The sequence below is a fragment of the Neolamprologus brichardi genome, chromosome 11 (assembly GCF_056152115.1).
Source record: "Neolamprologus brichardi isolate AB-2024 chromosome 11, ASM5615211v1, whole genome shotgun sequence".
Classification (NCBI taxonomy): domain Eukaryota; kingdom Metazoa; phylum Chordata; class Actinopteri; order Cichliformes; family Cichlidae; genus Neolamprologus; species Neolamprologus brichardi.
The window spans coordinates 28,150,855-28,160,395 of record NC_142114.1 but is presented as its reverse complement, the minus strand read 5'-3'; the positions used below and the strand labels follow the sequence as shown (position 1 = coordinate 28,160,395).

Below are 9,541 nucleotides of genomic sequence, written 5' to 3'. Positions count from 1 at the left end.
CAAGAACACCATACCTACTGTGAAGCATGGGGGTGGAAACATCATGCTATGGGGCTGTTTTTCTGCCAGGGGGACAGGACGACTGATCCGTGTTAAGGACAGAATGAATGGGGCCAAGTATCGTGAGATTTTGAGCCAAAACCTCCTTCCATCAGTGAGAACTTTGAAGATGAAACGAGGCTGGGTCTTCCAACATGACAATGATCCAAAACACACCGCCCGGGCAACAAAGGAGTGGCTCCGTAAGAAGCATTTGAAAGTCCTGGAGTGGCCTAGCCAGTCTCCAGACCTCAACCCCATAGAAAATCTGTGGCGGGAGTTGAAAGTCCGTGTTGCTCGGCGACAGCCCCAAAACATCACTGCTCTTGAGAAGATCTGCATGGAGGAATGGGCCAAAATACCAGCTACTGTGTGTGCAAACCTGGTAAAGACCTATAGTAAACGTTTGACCTCTGTTATTGCCAACAAAGGTTATGTTACAAAGTATTGAGTTGTATTTTTGTTATTGACCAAATACTTATTTTCCACCCTGATTTACGAATAAATTCTTTACAAATCCTACCATGTGAATTCATGGATTTTTTTTTCACATTCTGTCTCTCACAGTTGAAGTGTACCTCTGGTGCAAATTACTGACCTCTGTCATCATTTTAAGTGGGGGAACTTGCACAATCGGTGGCTGACTAAATACTTTTTTGCCCCACTGTATATATATACTTGTGTATATATGGTAGTATAATTATTGGTAGTTCTGATATTTTACCATTGTAAAATATCAGAACTACCAATAATTATACTACCATATATATATATATATATATATATATATATATATATATATATAACTTGTGTGTATATATGGTAGTATAATTATTGGTAGTTCTGATATTTTACCATTGTAAAAGTTGAGGACCTGTGGGTTTTTTTTTTTTTTTTTGTTTGACTATAATTACTCCAGTACAAAAGCAGAGAATGTTGCTCATAGCTTTAAAAGGAAACTTATCAATATTGCTGACAATCACCAACATTAGATTATTAATTTCTGAAAAGCAGTTAGACTTCTAACCAGAAGTAATGTTGCAAAACTAAACAATAGGCTAAGGATTGCATGCAACCTCCTAACCCCTAACCCTAACCCTAGGCATCTTACCAAACAAGCATAGCCTACTCATGATCATCATCATCGGTTATTTCCAGTGGACCAGCTTCTAGATACATCGCACGCACATATTACAGTACGAGTCCATATTTTCAACATATACATGAGTAAAAAAGTTTCAGTCCTTTACAAAAACAAACCACTCACCTGTTCATTTTAAGGCCTTGTGCTCAGCAAAGTCACTGACAACACTGCTTAATTCCCAAGTCCTCGGGGAATACTTGTTTTTTGTTGCTGTTGTTGTTGTTTTGCTTTGGTCAAACATAAATGAAAACAACTCTGCAGGATACTTTTCAAAAAAGAAATGGTTGCATAGTTGATATCAACAAGTTACAAAATATTACCACCACAATATACAGACAGCAAGAACACATGTAATATGTTCCCCAGCATGTCTCCCGCCATTAAAACACAACTTAATCAGTGGAGTGGAAAATAATTGAATCTGCAGCTAAAATTCAATTTGTAAGCTATATGCCGTACTGCATAAATATATGCTATACTCAAAGTTGGACTTTGAGTCTCAAGATAGAACATGACTTAAACATGTAGTTCTTATAACCTTTCCACTTCAGCATAATGATGTGAATAGAAGAGTCATGTTACTATCAAGAATGCCATTGGATAGTTATATAGAGAGGGTCCTTTTTACTACTGAGCCCTACAGGCCATGTGTTCACTGCCTCATCCAGGGTAATATCTTTGCTTATTGTCCAAGTTTGAAGTGCTTTTAAAATATGTTTTACTGTATATAAAGCTTTCTCATTTTGAATTTATTGAAAGAAAAATAATAAAACTTATTAAAAGGAATCAATACCACATGGACAGACCAAAAGGTAAAATTATAACAGCTCCTTTATACCCTTTGTGCGGATACAGTCTTTGTCTATTCACATGTAGGAAGTTCTCACCATCATGGAAGCAACAGCCTGATAATGAAGTGGGTGTTGACCTTGAATTACACTTAGTTGCTTCCCATCTTTGCTCAGTCCTTTGTGCAACAAAGTCAGAATTACATATCAGCAGTACACAGAGGTTAGATGAACTGAAGCGTTAACGTTGCAGTCACTGATTAAGAGCCATTTTTGTATCCAAATGTGCTGAGCAAACCTAGCTTCAATTTTGAGTGTTTTGAGTGAAAACAGGAAACATTAAATTATATTTTTTACAGTAAAAAAAAAACTCTTCCTTTGAACTGTCTAAGTAATCAAGAAACGAATCTGAGACTGTGTGCCATCACGTGGGGTGTGGAGTTCAATCCGGAATCATAATTAAAATTTCGCACCTACATTGTGGTCTAATGTAATTAAAGAATGATAATGAATCCGTATGTGGGACCTCTGGGGCTCCATGTTCTCCAGCCTGGGAATCACTGCCTCACACGTTAAATTAAAAGGGTGTCACGTGGGGTGTGTTCCCTGCTTTCCCACGGTCACTTTCCAAGATCAAAGGATTTGCGCGAGTAAAGGTCGAACAACTGCGGGGTTAAACGGCGCGTCAGCACGAGACAGCGGCCCAAATGGCACGCGTGGTCCATTGTGACACGGAGGTGTCAATGCAAAAAATGTAGGCTTCTTGCACGCTCCCCCTGCGGGGTGACTAACAAATGCAAAAGTGTGAAGTGTGAATAAGGAGGTGTCGGTATTCGCTCTAAGGAACAAGTTTGAATAAGATAATATGTATCAGAATTATAAAAGCACATGCAAGTGGTTTTCCGAAATCTCCACCAAAACAATTTAATATTTTCCCCGAACTTTTAATGGGAAGCAACGATGGCGCACGATTGAGCGTTTAAGTAAACGTGGGATAAAATGCAGTTTAACAACAATCAACCCCCAATCTACTGCGAATAGCGAATATCATATTATTCGTTTTACACACGTCAGTGCCTTCTCGTGAACTGTTTTAATCATAAAATAATAATAATAATAATACATTTTATTTGAAAGCGCCTTTCAAAACACTCAAGGTCGCTGTACACAGTAGAATAAAAGCAACATAAAAGCAAGAAGTTTACAGAATCATAAAAGCATAAGACATAAACAAATAAAATAGGAGAGTGGAGAGGTTATGTGGGATAAGCTATTTTGTACAAGTGGGTTTTGAGTTTGGACTTAAAGAGAGAGAAGGAAGAGATGTTTCTTAAATCAGGAGGTCGGGAATTCCAGAGTCGTGGAGCAGAGCAGCTGAAAGCCCGGCTCCCCATGGTTGCAAGACGGGGGAAGGGACGGAGAGTGAAAGGGAAGAAGAAGATCTGAGACAACGAGATGGGGCGGTGATCTTAACCAGGTCAGAGAGATATGGAGGAGAGAGATGATGAATAGCCTTAAATGTGTACAAGAGTATTTTGAAATTGATGCGATATTTGACCGGAATAAGAAACATTTAGTCCAGTTTAGACAATCTCAGGATTAACAGGACTATTGTCCTAATTTTTGTTTTTATGTTTTAGCTTTTCTGTGAAGCATTTTGTGATTTTTGTCTTGAAAGGTGCTATACAAATAAAATTTTACCTTACCTTTTTACCTTGTTTAGAATTTCGTTGCGTAACCAGCTCAACGGGTACAGAGACGGTGTTGTGCCAAAAAGTGATTGTCTGCCAAAAACTGATTTCTAGTGTTTCTGTGTATTTTTTTATGTGTAATATCTTTACGTATGTTCGTAAATAGACTTCAGTGAACAGGGTTTACAAAGGGGTTATATATAGAATTAAAAAATGATCTGTTTTTTAAGTATCTTTACAACTTGTACTTACCAATAGCATAACCAATCCGCTCCTTTATCCCCACTGAAAATATTTTTACTGAACTATTGTAATATTTGATGCCATTTCTGCTGTCCTATTGAGCAACTTACTCTTACAAAATACATTTTTAATGTTAATGAGATTTTTTTTTACTGCATAAATAAAGGTTATATAAAAGTCGCTGCCAAAAACTGATTGCGTCTTCTATCTTGTTACAAGAATGTTGTTTGTGGCTCAAGATGACTTTATGTCATCCATAAGGGATGCATTTTACATATGTTTAACATATTGTAGCCCAACAACTTACTTAGGGGAGACCAGGGATAGTTGTAACATTTTTGACATTTCTGTCTGTAAATTGGAGCTCTTTTAAGGTAGTGGATTTAAAATGTAATGCAAAGTATTTACATGTCTCTGCTATTAAATAGTGCAGCTATTTTCTCTGCAGCACAATTACCCATTGCATGGTATGGTCTCAAACACAAAGAGTGAAATGTTACAATTAACCCCATAGTCTGGGTTAGTTGTAACATATCCTGGGGTGAAATGTAACACAATGAAATAAGGGTACTAACAAAACATTAACATGTAATCTTTGTTTATTCAACACATGAATGCACTTAGAGCCATTTATGTAGCTATGTGTGTGTTTGACAGACTGCAAAAATCTAGCTTTTGAACATATTCCAACCCCCCAAAAAAGACAAATTATGGAATTTTCTGCAACTGAATATTTCATTAATTTTGGTTGGTCTTCCTTGAGTTTGGCCTCATTGGCTCAGTGGGCATTATAACCTACAACTTTTGCACCAATTTTGAACATAACAATGAAGCTGAAAAAATGTAGTTGTTCACCAGCATCGCAATTCCATTACTTTTTATCATGGCTTACCTTGGTGTGGTTTGCAAAGTGCTTCAGAAAGATAAGGAAATCTGTTTCTTGCACCCATCCTGATTTATTTCCACTACCAGTACTTCCTACTGGTCCATCTCTGACACAGTGGTCTGCATAATGTATGTGTGGGAACACAAACAGTGGAGGAATTGTGTTGCCAATGGCATTAACCGCATATACAAAGGTGACCAGTGAACCTCTCTCTGCTGATGTCGTTGCCCAAACTTGTTTAATATAAGTTAAAGTAATAGTGTGGTAAGTTGTAACATCTGCATTATTGTTACAACTAACCCAGACTGTTGCTGTTACAACTGACCCAGACTCCTATAGCCATGAACTAGCTAACATTACAGCCAACGGCTAAAACATTAGCACTAAAGACCTACACAGAATATATCCCCATAGACATACAAATAACATTTAAGTTTGATGAGTTTAAATGCAAAGCAGATAATGCTATTAGAAATTGAAATAAAGTAGAAAAACTTACTTTTTGGCATACAAATTACTTTTTTTCGTGTTAAATTGTCTGTGTTTGACAAAATGTGCTGATTTTTCACATGTGATAGCAGAACTGAGTTGGGCATGCACAGGATGAGTCACATCATTTGAAACTTAGCCCTGATTGGAGAAATTGGAAGTGTTACAACTGACCCACGTTACAACTATCCCCGGTCTCCCCTATAGCACTTTAAATATGAGCAATCGCTTTTTGGCAAATACCGGAAATCAGTTTTTGGCAGACAATCACTTTTTGGCACAACAACTGCAATGAAAAGTCAAGTTTCTTTAAATAAATCAGATTCAGAAATATAATGGGATTAAAGCGCAGACACATGACCAGAAACTCCCGTGTTAGCGTTATAGGAAATACAGTTTCCAACACTCAAAATCTGGTTTTGTCACTCGGGGTAAAGGAGCTGTTGTGAAGCATTTCATTCAATGTTTGTCACCTATAGTGTGTACAAAAATGAGTTACAAATGTCGTTCTTATTATTTAAATTATTTTTATTGGTTATTTTTACGTGTGAGTTTTTATGCATACGCGTAAAATATGCGCACATATCTGCGCAATGGGGAAGATCTCCGTGTTTGGTGAATTTGCAATATGAGACTGTGATGGGAGATTTAAATTAATTAAACCTTGGGTGGGTTTTAAGGAACGACGAGGTTGAGATACCAGGAGGAGGGGTTTGGAGGAGGAGGAGTCTTTTAGCTACAGGGAGTCAGTAAAAAGAAGTCGAAAGGAACAAGAGCCTCATTACCTGATCGGTGTCAGCCTGAGAAAGAAGGTGTTAGAGCATCTGCAACCATGAAGCTGCTACAGGAAGCCGAGGAAGCAACAAACAATAAAAAGGTAAAAAAGAGAAAAACTACTTTGATTTTTTTAATTCCCATGGGCAAATGCAGCCACTTCGACAAAGATTCTAATGAGGATTTAGTCGTTTGTTTCAATAAAATTGGAATTTAGACGCAGCTGCGATTTAGTTTGTTTCTCGGGTAAAGTCTGATCAACTTTGTGTCACTTGTAACACAGAAATTAAAACAAAAAACACTTTTAGACTTTTCTTTTCCTTTTGCGATAGTTAATAAAATCTCAGGTGGAGAAACGTCGAAGGGACAGAATGAACCGCAGTTTGGAGTGTCTGAGGACCATGTTGCTGCAGGAGCCACAAGAAGTAAGAGAAGCTTTTAGTTCTCTTTGAATATGGTTCATGAATTTCAGTACTGTTTGTTTATTAATGTTTTCTTTTTTATGTAACGTAAAGATCAGTTAACTTGCTGCTCTCATGCAGGGGTCCACTCAGCACCGAGTGGAGAAAGCTGAGATACTGGAGCACACAGTCCTCTTCCTCCAGAACACTGCCAAAGGAGACGAGACTACAGGTGGACGTGGGGACCAGAAACGCTCCTTCCAGGACGGTTTCTCCACTTGCCTGCAGACAGCTGCGGGGTTTCTGGGCCCCGAGAGGAAAGGGTCGGAGCTCGGATCGGCGCTGGATGCAGCTTTTGCCGCTCGTTTGGCCCGTTCACACTCACAGCCCGAAGGTCTGCAAAGCAGAAACTTTTTGCCGCACGCAAAGTTTATTCTGCGGGTGCTGAGGCAGAAGTCCAAGCTCAGACTCCCGGCACGTGCCTCAGGGGAGAAACGTTTGATCCGACCTTACCCACTCCCACTCCAACAAAGGTTTCCCAGAGTCCCCAAACAGCCTCAGAAACAAAGAGAGTCCGAGATCAGAGCGGAGAGAGGAGCGACCAAACAGAGCTCAGCCCAGAGCTCCCCGTCCAGCCACACTTTGTGGAGACCTTGGCCCTGATCACCAGGCAGTGGCTTCAGAGCTATCAATGACTATAAACTATTTAACATAAACACTCAAAAATATTTAATAAGGATTGTTGGTATCTATTTGTTGTAACTGATAAGGATAGGTGTTGTAGTCTTATAAAGACGCATAACCTCAGATCCTGTAAATAATGTATCTAAATGTATGTTTTCTACCTGCGCTGTATGTGTGATAGGTTAACTCACTGCTTTAAATACTTTTCAATGAGCTCTGTCAGTGGGGCATCCGTTTAATCTGCTTACACAGGGACTCTACCGCGGGACACAGGTGAGCTGGATCAGCCTAGCAGTCCGACTGGGATTGCTGCGCTGAAGAGCGAGTGAAGAGGTGAGTTTCACGAAACTCAAGAGCTTCTATTCTCTTTTATGAACTGCTGTGACTGAGTGTCCATCCATCACATTTCCAGGTGTGGAAGCCCAGGGTTTGAGGCTGGGAGACCCACGCAGCTCCTCATATTCACCTCTCTGCTGGCAAGAGCGACATCTGTGTCTCTGTGTACAACATCACATGTATTCAATCTGACGTTAAATCTTGTCTTTTTTGCACAATAATTTATTCTGGATGTCTCCCTATGGTGAGCTGTACTCTTTAAAATAAAAAGACTAAAAAAACTATAACTATAACAACACGTGCTGTGATTATTTTAAGAAATCCGGAGGACTCTAGTCTGCGGTTGCTCTGACAGCTCCCTTTAGTCCGGATCAGAGGTGTGGAGCTCGACCTCCTGCAGAGTTACATCCTCCAGGTGTGAAATCTGGGCATGAAGCTCTGCAGCATCTCTCACTTCAAAGACCTCACCCACCTTCTGTATTCACTGAAAAATAAGATAAGATAAGACTTTATTGATCCCACAACGGGGACATTTTCGCGTCACCTCAGCTCAGGTACAGATATCAGATAAAATGTTTATATAACTAGGAAGACTTAAGAAAACCGAGACTTAACAAAATTAAAATTATTCCAGCATATTTCCCCCTCATATTCATCATTTCTATTCTTTTGTTGTTGTTTAGTAAGTTTACATTTTTCTCTACAATAATTTCTCCTATTATTAACCTCTACCTGTAATTACACTGACGTTAGACTGGACCTCTTTGAGCTAATACCACTGGATTAGTTCACATTCTTCTCCCAACTAGAGGAGCATCGCATCTTTGTCTTTATTCCTTATTTGAACAATCGGTCACGATAGCTTATCAGTGTATATGACAGGATGGAGCCGAACATCTGACAGTTTATGGCTCTCGTCCGCGTTTGTTTCTCTAGTGATTAGCGTCTACCCCATCACCAGCACCACCCTCAGCTGCTTAGAGGCCATTTGTTTTCTACGCGTGTCTGGTGTCATGTCCCAGGAAGCAAAACGCGTCTTAACACCTCACGTAACCCTTTGAGTTTCAGGCACAGAGGAAGCTTATCCTTTATTTGCCACAGTTTTCTGGTGAAAAATTTGTCTGACTGAGCTTGTTCTTTTAGTCTTTTTTCAGTGAGATAACCAAAAACAAACCAACATAGTCGCACACTGTCTACACATGACGTGTATTTGCTCATTCGCCAAAAGAATCTTTGTACTAACACACTATATTAGATACTGTCCAATGACTGAGCTCAATGAGACAGATCTCTGTGCCATTTTTTGTAGGAAAACACGAGGGAAGCGGCTCTTTACGACACAATTTTGAAATGAGAACGTCATTAGAGACTTTCAAGCTCTCAAGTTGCTTCACTCAATCAGTACAATTACTGTGACCCTGGAGTTTGGTGCAGTGTCTTCAACTGCTGGTGGCCTGAGACCTTATGTGATCCAACCCTTAGGTGTGCTCAATTTACAAGGATTTAAAAGATTCATATGGTCTGACTCGGGAATAGGAACTAAACTGGTTCGATTTCAGTTTTAAAACAGAATAAGTTGTGTTGATTAAGTTTCTGCCAAAGCAAAACAAGTGTGTGCAGCCAAGGTCCACTATTGAATTAGGTAAACCCAACATGCTCTTTTTTTCCAGTGTACTTGTTTGATAAAGTACACTTGATAAAGTTTTATCTCATGTATTTAAGAAGTTACGGGGACTGAATGTTAAAAAAATAAATAAATAAATAAAAAGTGCAGAACTTCGCAGACAGCATATAACTCGAAAAGAAAATTAGTATGAATTATGTGGATGAAAATCGATGGATGGGTTGTTGTGCATTTCTGAGTTGGTCAGGTGACTGATCTTAATAGAAAAGTATTGATTATTATAATTATTATTATAATAAAAAATGTCATGCAGACAGAAGTTGGGTACGTGTCATAGTGGGAGACGTTTTTTACTCGTGGGAATGTGGAGCAGAAGGCTCAGTCGTTGTTTTATTACCTGTTAAAACTGATGCTTCATTGTGTCCTTGGAGGAGAGGTGGCT

At 39.2% G+C, this 9,541-nt stretch overlaps 1 protein-coding gene across 2 annotated transcripts; it reads left to right on the top strand.

Moving 5' to 3' along the window:
* The first annotated feature begins 6,112 nt into the window (after positions 1-6,112).
* Positions 6,113-7,118, top strand: LOC148100697 (uncharacterized). Of its 2 annotated transcripts, XM_087847842.1 has the most exons (4): positions 6,113-6,157; positions 6,387-6,479; positions 6,597-6,951; positions 7,000-7,118. In XM_087847842.1, exons 1-4 carry the CDS (start codon positions 6,113-6,115, stop codon positions 7,116-7,118), a joined length of 612 nt encoding a protein of 203 aa, XP_087703968.1. The 2 variants fall into 2 exon arrangements, with proteins under 2 accessions (XP_087703968.1, XP_087703967.1); XM_087847841.1 differs by having other exon boundaries at positions 6,597-7,118.
* Positions 7,119-9,541: the final 2,423 nt, after the last annotated feature.